Source organism: Marmota marmota, unplaced genomic scaffold, assembly GCF_001458135.2.
Source record: "Marmota marmota marmota unplaced genomic scaffold, marMar, whole genome shotgun sequence".
In the NCBI taxonomy this organism is placed as follows: Eukaryota; Metazoa; Chordata; class Mammalia; order Rodentia; family Sciuridae; genus Marmota; species Marmota marmota.
This window is the reverse complement of record NW_026000206.1, coordinates 6,148,883-6,166,124: the sequence shown is the minus strand read 5'-3', so window position 1 is coordinate 6,166,124 and position 17,242 is coordinate 6,148,883. Positions and strand designations below refer to the sequence as shown.

Below are 17,242 nucleotides of genomic sequence, written 5' to 3'. Positions count from 1 at the left end.
GCCCTCCTCCAGCAGCAGGGCCTCTCTGGGCCTGGAAACGCCGAGTGAGTATGCAGATGTGTCCTGGTAGAGGGAGCCGCCCCCGACTCCTGTAGCCCTCGCTTCGTGGCAGAGTTGCTGAGGACTCAAATGCAGGCTCTTCCCAGGGCTTCCGGTTAACTCCTGGTCCCTCCAAAGGGTTAGGCGGGCAGCCTGGGAGAGGAAGGTGGTGACAGGAGGCCAACGGACTCTGGGCCTCCCTCCCTGCCTCCCTCCAGTGCTCCCTCCCTGGGCCTCAGCCGCGGCCGGGCACCGTCTGGAAGGAGCGTGGCACTGTCTTAGCCGCTGCCCATTGAGTTCCTGGTGAGCTCGGGTGTTTTGCTGCTGGGAACTGCCTGTTTGGGTGTCACCAATACTTCTCTCTAGAGGCCCTAGAAGTGGCCTGAAATCACTTTAATAGGGCTGAACTGTCCAGCTGCCAAGGGCCAGGGGGTGGCCTCAGTCCACAGAGCAGGGGTTACGGGTGGCAGCAGCCAGGCCACAGAGACGGCCGGGGCCCTTGTGAGGAGGCTCTTCTCTGAAGACCACTCTGGGTGGGTGGCACCTAGTGAGGGGCCCTGCCTAGTTATTGGTGGGAGAGAAGCCACCATGCTGGAAGCCCCCCAGTGTCCAACACTGCTCCTTTGGGGATGTGTTTGCAAAGCCCTGGGCCACCCCGTGTCTTCCCACAGGAATTGTTTGGAAAGGGCGGTTCCCTGCGGGAAGGTGTGAGGCCCGCCACACCGGGATAGAGCCACACTGTTCCTCTACCTGAGAAGATGCGGAGCTGGGAGAGGTGTTCCCACAGGCCAGGGCTGGGCAGGGGACTCTGGGCAGCAGGGAGAGTTGGGCGACCTGGGGTGCCCGCAGTGCAGTGGCCACAGCTTGGCTGGGAGGTCCCAGCCAGACTTGGGGTCCAGGGGAGATGCTAGTCCTCCGTGCACCTTAGTTTTCTCACCTGTAGAGACATCGTCAGCATCACAGGTGAAGCATGAGGGGTGCTTTGCAACCCACGAGCTGCTCAGAGGTACAGGGATGCTTGGTATGGCCGGAGAGGTTCCGTCTCCACTGGATGTGATGGCAGGCAAGGTGCGGGAGGAGCCTAGCTGTGCGTAGGAGCCTTGGCTTGTGGGAAGAGAAGACACTGCCGTGGCCCCCGTGGCCCCGGGAGCTCCGCACCTGTCTACATATGTTTTAGGCCCAAACACGGATGTTCTTAGCTGGCAGAAAATGAGCCTCAGCAGTGTCACCTGCGTGTTTGGCCCAAAGTGGCTGTAGACATTTCCTACCAGCGAGTCGGCTGACCAGTCCTACCTCACTGTGCCTTGTGATGAGATAGTCACGGTTTGTGATTCAGGGGACAGAAGGCTCCCTTCTCAGCCATGTGAAAGGGCCTTTCTTCCTTGTAGAAAAGGAATATATAGTCATTATTGATGGCCCCGACTCAGAGTCGCGAAGTTCTCCTCGCCAGGTGTCAGTCTCCTGCGGGAGATGGGCAGAAGGGGAAGAGTGTGGCCAGGGACTCTGGCTTTCGTTCCTGGGACCACATTTATTTTGACCCTCATGTTGCCCCAGACGGTGGGGTGGGAGGAGGGGAGGTGGGGACATGAGTGTGTCCTTATTGTCAGGGCTCATGGGTGAGGAGATGTGGCAGTCCCATGAGTGTCACCGAGAAGCCACAGGTGAGTGCTCTGGGAACAGCGGGTAGCCAGCACAGGTGGGCAGCAGCCGTTGTGGAGTCTTCATCCAAGTGTGGTTCTCCAGGGAGCACGTGGTGGCAACTGCAGGCCATGTCCTGGCCAAGGCCACGGGGAGTCTGTGCTTTTCTGAGTTGAAGCGGGACCTTAGTGACTTTGTTACGGGCCTTCTGGGGTGGCCTGGGAAGACCACTGCCACTTGTCTGGGGGGACTGGATGGCGAGGGTTGCCCAGCTCTGCCATGCGCTGGGAGTCATGAGTTGCTGGCCCGGGGAGGGGGCGTGTTGTGTGTGTCCCAGCTCAGCAGGGTGTGCCCAGAGACACCGCAGGGGAGAGGCTGACCGCAGAGAGGTTTCACCAGCTCCGGTGACCTCGAGCTGGCCCTCAAAGCCTCCATGTAGAGGGAAGGCCCGTCAGGACCCGTCATCCATTGGGGCGAGAGCTGGAGTCTCCTGAGCTGCACAGTCACCTGTGCCCGCCGGCCTGCCCAAGTGATGCAGGGTCGGCTGGGGGCCCCTGTGAGGCCCCAGAACACCCACTGTTGGCTGCTGCCAGTTTTCCCGGTGCGCAGTGTGACGTTCCACAGACACATTTGCCTTTCCTGACTGTGGCAACGGAGGTCCTCACGTTCACACCGAACGCTTGTTTGCTGCGCTGTCACCCATTGTGATTGTTTATCAGCCTCCTGGGACTTTCTGAGTAGTTCTGTGAGAAAACCGACTTTGGCCTCCGAGTCATTGTGTACCTGGAGCAACAGAAGCCTCAAGTGAAACCTAAGAACCACAGGCCCTGAGCTCTTCAGCCATGGAATTGCCTTCTCCCCTAAACAACGAGGGCCGAAGTCAGCCTGCAGGGTCAGGATTGGGGTTGGGCGGCCTGGGCTGCTCCTGGGCCATGTGAGCTCCGGGGGCTCCTGAACCTCTCCAGATGTCCGTCTCCTGCGAGAGATGGGCTGGCAGATCTTGGGGTGGCTGTGAGAACATGCATGGTGCCCAGTGCCGGGCCTAGGGCATCACGTTGGGCCACTAGCATCCACTTGGCTGGAAGCCCAGGGCTGCAGGCGCTCAACCTCACAGCTGGACGGCTCTCAGCCCTGGAGTTGCTGGACACAGGACTGGGGCATCCGCATCCAGGAAAGTGCTTACCACTGAGCTGCCCCCTGAGCCCCTGGCTTTGCTTTAACGGTCATCACTAGCTGACCTATCAGCTCACAGCAGTGGTCCTTAAACATCACTGAGTGAGTTCAGCAGTGGCCTTTGGCACCCACCTGGATTTTCTATGGTGGGACCTTGAGGCGGGGGTCATTGCTGCCACTCCTTTGTCCCCATGGGGAGAGACATAGTTACCTTTAAAGGGAGCTTCTCCTCCCCAAGACCCTCTGGGCCCCAGGACCCCTGCACCGCACAGGAATGGGCCAAGCCACACAGGCCTGAGCGCAGGCCCCTGCCACAGCTTCTAAAATAACCACAGCGCAGAAGGCTGGGGATGGGTTGGGGCTTATATTTGGAATCGCTGTTGGAAACAGTCCTGGCCAAGTGTAACACCCATCTGTTCCGGTGGCTTGGGGAAGGAAAAGGGGTGGCTTGGCAGGAGGGGGCTGGGCAGTCCCCAAACTCAGGGCTGCCCGGACGTCAGCTCCGCTGGGCCCCACCCTGCCCCAGAGATCTCACCCCTCCAACCTCAGCTGCTGCTGCCACCGTCAAGGGCCACTGCCCTGCCTGAAGAAATTTTCCCTTTTATGAAACGGATCTTTGGATCTTTGTTCCTGAATCTTCTACCCACTGGTCAGACCTTCAGGAGGACAGAGGGAGTCTCCTTCCTGCCGAGTCTCTGCTTCCCCAGGGGAATCCACTCTGTCCTTCACCATCTGGCACCCAGCTCCACAGGCTCTTGCCTATACTTTTGGGCCCCTTCGTGCCTGTCACTTTGCTCCACCCTCCCACATTCTCCTCGCCTGTGTCTCTATTAATGCATCCCAAGAGTGCACGGGTGCTCCTGCCATGCCGTGGTGGTTCATCAGGAGCTTGAGTCAGCTGTACCCCTATGTATTTTCCACATTGGTCTCTTTCCCCTACTTCATTGTTGTGCGGTTGATTTTAAAGACTGAACTGTGGACGTGTGGATCTGTCTCTTTGTATTAATTGTTTGTGCCTGTGCCTGCTCCAGCTTTTTGCCATCCTTCCCAACATTTTCTTTTTTTTTTTTTTGGTGGGGCAGGGTATGTACTGGGGACTGAACTCAGGGGCACTCGACCACTGAACCACATCCCAGCCCTATTTAGTATTTTGTTTAGAAACAGGGTCTCACTGTGTTGCTTAGTGCCTCACTTTTGTTGAGGCTGGCTTTGAACTCACCATCCTCCTGCCTCAGCCTCCCAAGCCTCTGGGATTACAGGTGCGCACCACCCCGCACCTGGCTCTTTAGCCTAATTCTCCAGGAGGACCTAGAGTGCTCCCTGAAGGAAAGGCCCTTTGCTGTGCTTGCCTCCTTTTGGGTTCCTGGTGGGAAGACTGGCCACTTGGCCAGAGTCCTCTCTACACCTGGGGCCGCTGTTCCCAGGTCTTGGGTGGGAGAGTGCTGTTGAATCAACAATCCTTTGTTTCCCTTGAGATTGGGTTTAGAGTCTATTCATTCCCTAGGGCTGTTTAATAAATTGCCTCAACCTTGGTGGCTTAAAACAACAGAAATTTGTCCCCTCCCAGTTTGGGAGACTGGAGGTCTGAGATTAAGTTGCCTGCAGGGTTGGTTCCCTGGGGCGGCTCTGGGGAGCATCTCCCCCAGGTCCCTTGCTGCCGGTGACTTCCAGTGGTCTCGATGTCCTGGCTCCTGGCTGCAGCGTGCTGTCCGCCTAGGTCCCCCATGGTGTTCCCTCTCTGTTTCACCTGAACCCCTATGATCTCATTTCAAGATCCTCAACTTAATTACACAAGCAAGGACCCTGTTTCCAAATAAGCTCACAAACCCAGGTACCCGGATTAGGACATGGACGAGTCTGTAGTTATATTGAACCTGCTACAGAATCTGGGTCGAGAGGTAGTGGCCATCTGTTATGGGGAATCACGTCTGCTCGGGTGTCTGCCGATGGGGCTGGATGCAGAGGACCCCAGCGTGGGCCCTAGCAGTGATGCCCAGGGACTTTCGAAGCCCGGCCCAGCTGTGGGTAGACCTGGAGGGGACTGAGGGCTTCTCACCGTGCCGAGAAGGTAGTGGCCCTGCCTGGTCAGGTTATGAGTTCAACTCATCACCCCCCAGGCAGATGAAAACCTGCAGTCCCACCTGGGGGTACACTCGCCTGGGACGCTAGACACGTCCCAGGTTTCTCTGGGGAATTGTATGCAATCAGAAGCTTTTTCATGAATTTATTTTGTATCTAAAATTGAGGCCAGTTTATAAACTCTTGTTTTATTTATGAGCCAAATGTCCACAAGAAATGTTATTACTACAAGGGGAAAACCTCTCAGTATGGAAACCTTGAGCCAGTGATTGCATTTTTGTGATGGGATTTAAGTGATGGAAATCTAGTTCCACCAAACCATTCGGGTAGCTCTGTGGCATCCTTGGTGAGAGCTCCAGGCTCAGGCTGGTACGTGGAGTTTCATTAACGGTTTGAGAGGCGTCTGTGAACTTTCACTGACATCGTGGCTTGGGCTGCGCCCAGTTAGGACTGATTGGGGTCTTTGCAAATCTGACTTTGGCCTCCGTCAGTCAGCCTGTAGGCTCTACCTGAGCCCCACCCTGCAGGGTCCTGGGCAGGATTTCAGGGGTATTGCGTGTCATGATTTTGAAGGACAGTAGCACAGCTGATGTGGCAGTGGACTGGTCATGGGACAGTGCCTGTGGGATCTGGTGGGCCAGTCTTTTCACCGGTTCCTGAGTATGTTTAATGACTCATTTTGAGACAAATCCTGTTGGGGTTTGGGTCTGACCAGACTGAGATCAACAAGATGCCGCTAGGGTGTGCTTGGATTCTAGGCAACCTGTGGGCATCTGCCAAGCATCTCCAGGCCTCAAAGGGGCCTCCTCTGTGGACACTGGAGGGGGAGGAGCTCTCAGGGGATTCAGAGGTGAAAAAGACCTGCTCCTGCCCCCAAGAAGGACATGGCAGTGGGGGAGAAGTAAGGGCGGTGAGAAGGAGCCCTGTGGCCAGCCAGCGAGGCTTCTGCTTCTGCAGGGGTGAGTGAGTCCGGGTGGGAGTGGTGGAGAGGGGGCTGGCAGTGCAGCAGTTCACCCCCAGATACATGTGCGCTGCGAGACTGGCTGGCTGGCCTGCCCTGGGAAGAGGAGAGCCAGGATAGGGGCTGGGGCATAGAAAGCAGGGAGCTGAGGAGAGGGAAGCCCTGTGTGCAGCCCTGGTGCCACTCTGAGGTCAGCTAGCCACTTGTCCCAGGTGGGAGCCACAGTGGGGGCCAAAGGCATCAGGAAGAGCTGCCGGGCACGGGAAGGTGTGCGCCAGAAGAGAGGAGGGTAAACCCCTGGGGAAACGAACAGCAGGAATTGTGAAGGCCGGAGAGGGGACGTCCGGAGAGCGGCCACTTGGCTGTGGTTATGCGGGGCACACTGTGGAGGGGATTTTAGGACAGAAACCCAGAGAGAAGCGTCTTAATGTGCAATTGCACTCGGCCATCTCTGAGCAGAGGCTGCTGCCGAGCCAGAGACAGAAAAGGATCAGGAAGCTCACAACCTGCAGTTCCACTGGAGGCAGCTCCTTGGCCGTCTGCAGCAAGGGAGAGAGAGAGGCTCTACCAGGGCTTCTGCCAGGCTGGAAGTCTGTAGGGGAAGAGAGAGATGGGGTTCAACCTGGAATGCAGGCAGAAAAGGCGATTTTACAGCCAGAGAGTGGAGGGTGGAAAGTCACTAGGGAAACTTAAGGGAACCGGGTTCTGCCCGAAGTAGCCGGTTGGAATCTTGCTGAACTCAGGCCAGGAGATCAGACATCCGGGCAGCGAGGACCCTGATCGTACGAAGAGGGTGATTCAGTTTGGGGGTTGGGAGATTCTGGCTAAAACAGCTCAGCAGTGCCTGAAAAACAAATTCCAGCAGCTTGGGTTTAAGGATCCAATCAGCTCTGTGAGTGGAATTCATGGATGGAGCAGCGTTTGTCCTGGTCATAGCCAGGCTCCCGAGAAGCTGAGCCCAGGGTGGGTACGACAGGCAGAAGAAGAGTGTCCAGCAGAAGTGGGAAGTGGGTCGGTTACTCCAAAGTCACTTTCTGTAGTATGGTTACAGCAGAGGGGACTCTGCTCAGGCTCAGGTTGACCGAACCCCTTTTGCTTTTGATCGGTTGCTGGGAGTCCACTCTGTTTTGGAAAACCAGCCTTTTCTAGCCCAGTTTGATCACCAGGCAGCTGGCTGGAGGACTGCATTCTGGTTTGGTCTTTGTTGAGCCTAGGGCAGAAGCTTAGCCCAAAACAATGGCCTCCCCTGTCTTGTCCTTCACAGAAGGAGTTTTCCTAAGATAGGGTGACCAGACAGAGATGGGTGGCCAGAAGTTGAGTCTGGTCAAGGAAGACCACCAGCTCCGGTGGCCAGTGCGGGTAGGAGTGTGGGTGGAGTCCCTGGAGAGAGCAGGCCTGTGTGGATACCCAGCCTGCAGGTGTTCCCCTGCTATGTGCAAGTGTCTGGAAGTTGGGTTAAAAACAGGTTCCTTTGAACCTAGGAGCACACATTTAATACTTTTTGAAAACTGTTTCGAATGCCTTTGAGAAGAGCCAGGAGTTTCATAGGGGCCCGTGATACTGCAAGCACCCTGTGTTCCTCCAAGAGGAGAGAGGATGGGAAGGAGCGTCACCATTTTCATGGTGTCTTTTTGCTACTGATCATTTCTGTAATAGGGTGTTGTAAAATCAGAGCCTTGGCCTGAGGGGGCTTGGGGTGGCAGGAAGCCTTGCAAATCCTGCTGGTGGTGGTTTGGGGCCAGCGTAGACCTGTCTGGTTGGGGAGGAGGGTTGGCACATGAGGGGTGGAGCGAGAAGGGAACCAGGGAGGGGCTCCTTTACAAGGGAAGGCAGAGAAATGGTTGTTTCTTAATGAACAAAACCAGATAATGTAATTGCACATTGATTTTCTTTGTCACCCACACGGCGTGATTTCACATGGGCGGATGGTGACATCATCCATTTATTGTATTCACAGGTTGTACTCTGACTATCTCTACTTTGCAAGTTCGAATAAATCTGCGGACGACTTCCATGAGAAAGTGACAGAAGCTCTGCAGCTGTTCGAAAATTGCATGCTGGATTACTCGCTGCGCGCCTGCGTCTACAACAACACCCTCAACAACGCCATGCCTGTGCGTACGCCCCGCCCACCCCGTGCAGAGCGCCCACTTGGCTGTGGTTATGCGGGGCACATTGTGGAGGGGATTTTAGGACAGAAACCCAGAGAGAAACGTCATAATGTGCAAATGCACTCGGCCATCTCTGAGCAGAGGCTGCTGCCGAGCCATATCCTGGATGCAGAGGCTGGATGAACAATGAGGGCTCTTGCAGCAGGCTCCCTGCTTCCTCCCTGCCCATCACCCCGTCACCTACGGTCCCCTCCCTGTGTGAGAGAATAGGATTGTCATTTAGGGAGGCCCTGACAGCACAGGCAGCAATTACTCAGCAGAGAGAGTGTTTTGAAGGGCCTCTCTGCAGTGTGCATTGTCCCTCTGGTTTTAGGATTCCCCGCCGGTGACTTCGACCTTCTTTGCAGGGTCTCCTCTTGGTCCTTGGTCTGTTCCCTGCCTTCCCTCAAGGCGCCATCCTGGAGGTCCCAGACTTTCTCCCGCACTAACAGTTGTTGGTGGCGACCTGGGCACCTTCCAGCTGGGTCCCAGGAGGCCAGGTGCTCCTCAGCAGGGAGTTTTCAGCAGGTGGCTTTCCCAGGTGAGGTCAGTCCACTGTCTGCCCAGAGTGTGGCTGGGCCAGCCTCTGCCTGACACAGCCACGTGGGGCATAGACTGCTGCGGAGGGCGGTGGCACTCACCGGAGAGGCTTCCTGCCCTCTGCCTTGTCACCCAGGCTGCCTTATCCGAAGGTGGGGCACAGAGATAGCAGGCCTGAACCCCAGCTGCCTTGACAGGGGCTCTGTAATATGGCAAGAAGATGTGACTTGGTTCAGATGACCCCAGACCCAGAGGGCAGAGGTGGGCTTGGGAGCCAGGTGGTGTGTGGGTCCACTTCCTCTCCATTTTACAGATGGGCGTACTGAGGCTCACGGATGGTTTCCCTCCTACCCAGAGCTAGCCTCACGTTAGTACTCAGCCCCAGGTCTGGTGGCCTTAGGAATTCAGGGTGGTCCCCCCTTCCTTATGCTTTTATGTCTTGCTGGGGTGACAATTAAGCAGGCACCAGTGGTCAAAGGGACATTCGCAGGTGCAGAACAGTGGACAGGATGGATGTGGCTGTAGCAAGTCCTGGGTTCGTTTTCCCTTCTTCTCTGTCCCTGGAGAGTCCGCACACAGGAGGAGGAGCCCAGAACTTGGAAGGGGGGTCTGGCTCATCTTGGGGAAGCCTCACTTCTGGGATAAGAAGAGAATTCCCCTCCTGCTGCAAATCCCAGCACAGCCCACAGGACAGGGGTAGATCTTTAGGACCTGTGGGGACCCTGTTACCTCTTAGTGAGTTCACCGCCTCCCTGTGGCACCTCCTTCTCTGTTACCGCCACAGCCTACTCTCTTCTTCTAGATCCGCAGACTGGCTAGGGCTTCTGCCTTGGAGCAGGGCTCACAGGTATGGTCCCTGCAAACTTGCCAGATGTGCAGACTCCGCCCCTCAGACCTCCTGAGTCAGAAATTTTGCGAGGGGACTTGATCTATGGAGCAGGCCTGCCTGTGGGTGTGTCCTGCACCTGGACCCTGGATCCCTGGTGGCTGCTCCTCCCTGGGGTGCACTTCCCCTGCCTGCTGAGGCTTCTTGTCCCTCAGGTGTTTCGCCAGCCTGACTTCCTGTTCTTTCTCCACTGGTAATTTTTCTCCATAGCCTGTAGCACCATTGGTGATTTCAAATGTAAGTCTTTGGTCAGGTTAGCTGTGTCCCTCAAACTAGACTGGAGCCCCACAAGGCCACAGCTATCTGTGAAGCAGCATCCAATCTCCGTTGCTTGCAGCAGGGCCCTGGCACATGGTGCGAACTTGCTACCTATACACCAGCTGAAGAAACGCATGAATGAATGTGCAGGGAGTTTGGGAGAGATGTGGAGAGAATGTGCGAGGTCCCATCTGAATCGTAGTGGGGGACACAGAGCTCAGTGCATCTGGGCAGCAGCTGGGCCTGGCCAGGCTCAACCTGACTTGGCCTCCTGCCATGCTGTGCTCCTGGGGCTCCCTGTGGTGGAACAAGCCCCATGCATGAGGCATTGCTCTTTGAAGTGGCTCTGGTGGGTGCTGACCGCTGACCTTGTCCTCCCTCTGGTTCTCTGACGTTCTGACCTGGGGTCAGTCCGCCCCCTAACTTCAAGGCTTCTCTCAGCTCTGGTGTTTTCCACTTTAAATGCACTGCGCCCTTGCCCCGGGGCCCTCTCTGTGTGGTTTAGACTTGAACCCTACCTGGGCAAAGCAAGGGAGCTGGAACTCTGAGTGGGGCTGTCCCGAGTGTCCTTGTGCTTCCCAGTCATAGTGGTGATGCTATAGGAACAGAAATGTCCCCAGGGTGCCTAGAACCCTCCCTGGCTGTAAGTGGACAGGGCTGGAGTGGGAGGAGAGGGGTGCTGGGCTGGGCAGATGGGGAGCTTGTCCCTTGGGGAGCAGCTGAGTGCCCAGGAAGCCTGCATGCTCCCTGCCTGGACAGCCCTGTCCATCAGGAGGGCTCACTGCAGGACTCGGCCCCAGGACTCTGGCCCGCTGAGGACACTGGAGGGACTCTGAAGAGATGGGCATGAACCTTCAGAGAATATCCTGTCACTGTGGCCAGGTGCAGGGACAGGCTACAGCTACGCTTGAGGGGCAGCATGCTGCACAAACACTTGACCACTTTCCTTCCAGAAGGTTCTCTAGTTGCAAAGCCAGGCTCTTTGGAAGCGATAAACCTCATTAGTCTGTTCTCCCCCCCAGGGAGAAGCCTGCGAGATGCCAGGGAGAGAGGCTTGAAAAGCTCCGAGAGGCCTGCTCCTTGGCATTGGAGGCCACGCGGTCTCATTTCTGAGGCTGACGCAGGCTCGTTCCTCGCAGCTCCGGCCCAGCTTGAGGTCTTTTTTATGAGCTGGTGTATGGGTAGCGAGGAATTGTGGGCCAGAGGCAGCTAATGAATTTTGGAGACAACACTCTATTCCCTCTAATTGCTTTCCTTCCTCCCCATCTTCCTACATCGTTAGAAAAATAATGAAACGGAAAAAGAATAGCAAGATATGAAACTTGATAGCATCTGCACATACTTTTCAAGTGTTTCTTCATCTGATTGTTAACCGAGCTCAGCAGTTATGCCGAGGACCATATTGGGCACTGACACAGGTCTTCCAGAGGAAGGCTTGATGGCCTTCCTTGAAGCCACTGACCCTGCACTCAAGGGGTTCAAGGTCAAGGGCAAGAAGCCTAAGTGAGCCTTAAGCTCTAGGAGGAGCCAGCGCTGGGAGGTGCTCCAGGTGGAGGGGTGAGCCAGAAGGTCAAACTGGACAAGAACTTTCTGTGTGGAGGGCTCTGGAGGCCTGAGCAGGGCTGGTGGTGGCCAGCTCACTGCTCGGCCAGCACATGCTGGTGGCCAGGTAAGGGTGTGTGTGTGTAGGCCCAGACAGGAGCTGTGTATCAGGAGGGCAGCAACGGGCATGGACAAAGGGAGAGGGGTGTAGACAGGGAGGTGGGGAGGAGGCTTCCCTCACTGCCCTCGCTCTGATGCCACTGCAAGTTCTGGAGGAGATCCCCAAACCACCAAGTTCACTCATGTTCTAGAAAAGCTCACAGGGCACACTGAAGGTGGCCATCTCTGTGGTCACGATTTATTTCAGGGAAAAGGTGCAGATTGAAGTCAACCAAGGGAAGAAGGGCATGGGCAGGGCCAGGGGCGCCAGTGCAGAGCCCTGTCCTCTTCTCCCCTGGGAACCGTGGGCAGTGCTCCTGCCCCCCAGCCATGATGGATGCGTGATCGCACTTGTGGACTATTGTCACACCAAGCCTTGGTGCCCAGAGTTCTTACTGGGATTCTCTTACTCACTGCCTTGTGACTGTTGGTCTCCAGTCCCTCCAGAGGTCAGGAGTGACACCTACCTGTAGCCCAGAGCCCCGTCGTTAGTCACTTTGTTAGCCTGTCCATGGCAAAGCTCCGACAAGCCAAGATACTGCTGGTGGGCAGCGCATTGCAGGGCCTGAGATCACCTCCCAGCAGCCAAGGGCGGAGGCCAGACCTTTCTCTGGGTTAACTCTTGACTGCACTGCTGCAGTTTGGCACAAGATAAAGGAACAGAAGGATGAGGAGCAGGAAGTGAGTAGGTGGACAGGAGAAGGGCCTGGGGTCTGTGGGCTTCTTTCTGCACCAGTCACGTCCACATGTGCTCCGCTCACGGCCACGGATGTCCCTGTGGCGCCTGGGTTGTCTGAGAGCGTCTGCGGTGGATTTCCACAGCCTGTTGTGTGCTGGACATAGAGGTTGCTCAGGGAGCAGGGAGAGGGCTGGGATGTCATGCAGAGAGCACATGCTTCCTTGGTTGCTGCAGCCTTGACCTCTTCCCCACACCCAGTGCTCACCAGCCACGTGGAGACATGGCGCTCCTGTGGGGCTGTGGTGAGGATTCAGTGCAGCCAGAGTGTAGAAATTCTCTGTCCACATAGTACAGACTCTTTGTGGCAATTCTAGGGCACCTTGTGTTCAGATACCTCTGTTGAAGGCGACTGTTGGCCAGGCTAATTCTCCCAGGTTGCTTTATTATGAAGGCCGTAATGCTTTTGGAAAAGTGCCTTAGAGAGCCAGGAACATGCCTCCTGAAATAATGCCCTCCTCCTCTGTCCTAGGTGAGGCTCCAGGTGGGGCTGTATGCCGTGTACCTTCTTGACTGGCTCACTGTTTTTAATAAGGATCAGTTTCTCATTCTGCGCCTGGAAGACCACGCATCCAATGTCAAGTACACCATGCACAGGGTCTTTCAGTTCCTGAACCTGGGTATGTGACATGGCTCTGACTGATGGGGCCCAGTGTGAGCCCCATGGAGGCTGGCTCTTGGGGAACTCTCTGGGTCAAGCACAGTCACAGCAAGCTGGGCAGGGACGGGCTAGCTGGGAAGCCCAGGGAATTCCAAAGAGGCCAGGTCAGTGTCTGTTTATTGAGCACCAGCCCCTTGGCCACTGTGCCTGGCATGGTGAGGGAGTCTCTGGGGTGGAGGAGGTGGCCTTCCAGCAGAAGGAGAGAACAAGGCCACTGCTGTACTCATTGAGTAACTGGTGGCGTGACATGGGGGGAGGTTACTATTGTCATGGAGGTGTGTGCTGACGACTGGGGACCCCAGCTGCTGAAGGATTGTGGAAGCTTCGTGGGAAGAAAGGGTGTGTGGTTGGAGCTTTGAAGGACCGACAGGGCAATGTTGGTGGCTGGAATATCCCTGCAGAAGGCACGGGGTGTGGAGGAGGGAACTGGCCATTGCACCGTCTCAGAGTCGCTGGGGATCCCTGGAGCCATAGTTGGTGACTGTTGGTCACTGGCCACAGCTCTGGGAGGGTGAGCCTACCCTGAGCTTGAGGACACCAGCCCAAGCCCCTAGGGCACTTTGTGCCCCAGACCACACTGCTTCCCATGGCGATGGCTGGTATGCTGTCCATGGGGAGGTGTCACCCAAGGATAGTGGCCAAAGCTGAGGCAGGGTCAGAACGGGCCGACTCCTTCCCCGAGTGCCTCCTGCGGCCCCAAGGACCTTGCCTGGGAATTTTGTTAATTGAATATTTCTTAAAATATATCTGCCTCACTGGGTCTTTTGATTTTCTTTCTCCTTTTGGGAGAGCTGGTAATGTGTTGGAGTGTGGTCACTTTTCTTTCTAAGGACTAGAACCAATTATTCATTTTTAAAAATTTGGCCACCTGAAGACTCCCTCACCTTAATGAGCTTGTGTCTTGTCCTTAAGAGGGACAGTAAGGCCCACTTTTTATCTTGCATAACCTTAGGGCACTGGGATTTGCTAAGGACCTTGTCCAGATCCCGAGAGCCCGGGCTCCAGAGGCCTGACCAATGATGGGTGGGTTGAAGCCAGTGAGCAGCCTGTGTCCCATGCCTGGGCTCATGTGGCAGCCTCAGCTGGCAGCCCTGCCAGCTCGTCACAGGCGTCTCCTCACTGATGTACTTGCTGTAGGTGGAGGTGCAGCCAGCGGGGACTCTGGGCACAGGTTGCCTACACCCCTGCCATGGCCACCTCACAGCCAGACACACAGGTGAAAAGGGACCCCTTGGCATCAGGAGCCCATGTGGAAATGACTGTGGCAGAATCCCAGCAGCTAGCCAGCAGGACACTAAGCCCCTGGACTGTGCCTGGCAGGGTTCTCAGTGCTCAGAACAGGCTACTGCCCGGGAAAGCAGCCCTTTAAGCAGAGCTGGAGCAAGTCCCCGAGGTGAGCCCGTCCTGAGCACCAGCGGGACTCCCCGAGGGTGGCCTCACACACTGCCCAGAATTCCTTTGCTGTTTCTTAATGGTATTTCCATCTCCCTCCCCCATCTCCTCCAAATGGATCCAGCCAAGGAATTTGAAGCCCCAAACACATTCCTCTTGAAGGAAATCCCTTTCTCGGCACAGAGCAGAGCTGGGATTTTTGCACAGTCCCCTTTGCCACTTGCCCTGCCTCTGGCCTCATGGGATTCTTTGCCTTTCGTTCCAGGGCCCCTAAGTGAGAAGCAAGAGGCCTTGATGACCAAGAGCCCTGCGTCCAATGCACGGCGTCCAGAGGACCGGAACCTGGGGCCCATGTGGCCGGTCACACAGAAGATCTTGCAGGACTTCTATGGGCCTTTCAATGCTCGGCTGGTGCAGATCCTCGCCGATGAAGCGTTTGCGTGGAAGACACAGTGAGACCTTAGTCCTGGCTGTAGGCATGGGGCTCAGCGACCCTGTCATTGCCATGACTTGAACCGTCTCCCTCGGTGGGGAACTGTTTTACACACAGTGTGGAGAAAACCGGGAGACTCCATCTTCTTTTCCTCCCCAGGCACCTGTTAATTAGAACCATTCCAGAATTTCCTTTGTGAAGTTCAGTAGCTTAGCCCATGACCCCACAGAGCCCCTCCAGAGGCCACTGGAAGCTGCAAGTGGGCAGGAATTGAGTTCTGCTCTGTGAGCACCTGGAGCCCTGGGGAGGGACGGGCTTGCAGTGCAGAGAGGAGGCCTGGGGAGGCCACAGCCCGACTCTGCTCAGCCACCTCCAGGACAGCCTGAGTCCAGGGTTTGACAGTCCTGGGGTCCTGTGAAGTACCAGCGCTCTCGCCTTGGACTGGCCGGAATGTACACGTCTCATGCTCACGAGCAGTTTTGCAACACTCTTGATTGGATCACTCACCCCATCTGGGTGGAGTACGGAACCTCTTTTGAGAATGGAATCTCTTTTTCTTTTCTTCTTACTCCCAAGTCAGCTCTCCAGTGACATCAGAAATAAACCCTGTTCACAGTTTCCAAGAGAAAAAAATTGTTTTTGGCAGCTGTTCATCTCCAGCCTCGCGTTCTGCCCTTGTAGACTTCATGTTTAACTAGAAAATGAATGCGTTAACAAACCACTTCCTGCATTGGACTAGCCCTAGCTCTCCCTCCTGCCTCTTTAGATGTTTTCTCAAGAAATTCTGTTTATATTTGGAAGGGGAATTTTTGCTGCATGCCGGAATCCTGCATCCTCAAGGAGCTGAACCCTTTGTGGAGTCTCAGTGACTGAAGTCCAGAGGCATGCAGGTCCTCAGAGAACTCAAGGGGCTCAAGTGCTGGGTCCTTGCTGGCTGCAGGCTCTGCCCCTCGCGGAACCTCTCTGGAACGAGTTCGTTATCCAAGTTCTCCAGCTCCTCTCTCATTAAGGAGCTGCAAGATTCTGGTATCCTGATTCAGAAACAATGCACAGGCTAAACTTGGGCTTAATGTAGTATGCTGGAATTTGGAATGAGATTGCCAGGAGCAATGTTCTTAATGGAATTTTCCAGTACTCTAGGCAGCTTTGGTTTACAATGGATGGGCTGAAGGTCTTGTCACTTCTTGGAAGTCACGGGGAAAAGAATGCTTGGGCCTGCTTGGCATTCAGCCCGAGGTGGGACAAGGAAGCTTTGCACTCCTGTGGTCAAGGGAAGCTTCCTGTGAACCCGTGTTCTCGGATTGAGGTCCCATCTTCTGAGTCAGAAAGTGCAAACACTACATACCCAACTGGCGCTCGTGTGTGAAATAGCTGGGCTTTGGTGGCACCAGGATGTGCACTTGCTCAGCTATCTGACCCTATTGCTATCGTCTTCCTGCCACTGCAAAAGGGATGCTGAGCTCATTGTCCCGCGCCCATTGCCTGGGGTGCGGCTTGCTCTGAGCACTGCTGCGGCCGGGGCTGTTTCTGCTACTGAAGGTGCTGTGTGTCCTGATCACCACTTGCAGGGACAATCCCCACCTTTCTCTTGCAGAAGGCCCTCACAGCAGCCGCCAGAGGGGAAGTCTGGCCTGAGCACAGGATGCTTTAGGGAGATATCACTTCGGAGTGTGTGTGTGTGTATTTATTTGGAATACAGAGTGTGTGTGCGCGTGTGTGTGGGCGCATTTGCTGAGTGGGTTCCCTTCAGTCCTGTTGCTGACAAGGCCTCCTCTCTGGACACAATGCCTTTACAGATTAATTTCTCTGCCAATTAACTTGTCATTTCCAATACATATTTTGCTATTCAACATCAGCCATGATTTCAACAAGGGGTTTTTCTTATGCACTCCTATGCATGTGAATAACATGTCGTGTAACTCTGCTTCTTACAGAAGTATTACGAAGGTATTATTTCCAATATTATTTGGTTCATTACCGATCTCTTTTATATATGCAGGCCCCCTCTCTGTGCCGCCCAGTGCCATCCAGACATGGTTTTTCCCTCCAGGCCTTTCTCCAGGGGCCACACTGTTGCCTTTGCTCTCTCCGTCGAGGCCTGGCTCCTGTTGACAGCACAGATGCCATCCTTGGGCAGTGGCTTTCTAGCCCATCACCCCAGACCAAAGCGAAATGGAAGGTTCTTCACGACCTGGTACTGAAGACACTGCACACGGGTGTGCCCACCGCAGCCCCTAGTTGTGTGAGGTGTCGTGTGAATCACGGTGGTGTTGTGCTTCTATTAATATTTAACATAATTAAAGATGGACCCATATGACTGGTGCTTACAGGGCGCGTGTCCTCCCCGTCTCCAGCACACCGTCTGTTCTTTCCACAGTGTCCTGTGTGGGTGAGCAAGTGGTGGACAAGGTTGGCATCTCACTGCCCGGAGGTGCCTGCTCACTGTGTGAAGGGGCTTATGGAGGGTGGCTGGTGAGAGGTGGCCATGGCCACACCCAGGATCAGAAGAAAGCTCAGGGGCAGAGACCAGGACTCGGGTGTTTCCAGGGCCTCCTGCCAGGGTCCAGCTGTGGGTAAGTCAGGGTAGAGGTGGGC

The 17,242-nt window shown here is 55.5% G+C and overlaps 1 protein-coding gene across 4 annotated transcripts in view; it reads left to right on the top strand.

The window, feature by feature from the left end:
- Positions 1-16,964, top strand: part of Chst15 (carbohydrate sulfotransferase 15) — a 71,743-nt gene extending 54,779 nt beyond the window's left edge. For 3 of the 4 annotated variants that reach the window (XM_015498367.2, XM_048791359.1, XM_048791360.1), the window contains exons 6-8: positions 7,848-8,004; positions 12,634-12,781; positions 14,480-16,964. In XM_015498367.2, coding sequence (XP_015353853.1) covers positions 7,848-8,004; positions 12,634-12,781; positions 14,480-14,670 — 496 coding nt within the window. In that variant the 3' untranslated portion in view covers positions 14,671-16,964. The remainder of the gene's footprint in view (positions 1-7,847; positions 8,005-12,633; positions 12,782-14,479) is intronic. The other variant, XM_048791361.1, reaches the window with a different exon arrangement.
- Positions 16,965-17,242: the final 278 nt, after the last annotated feature.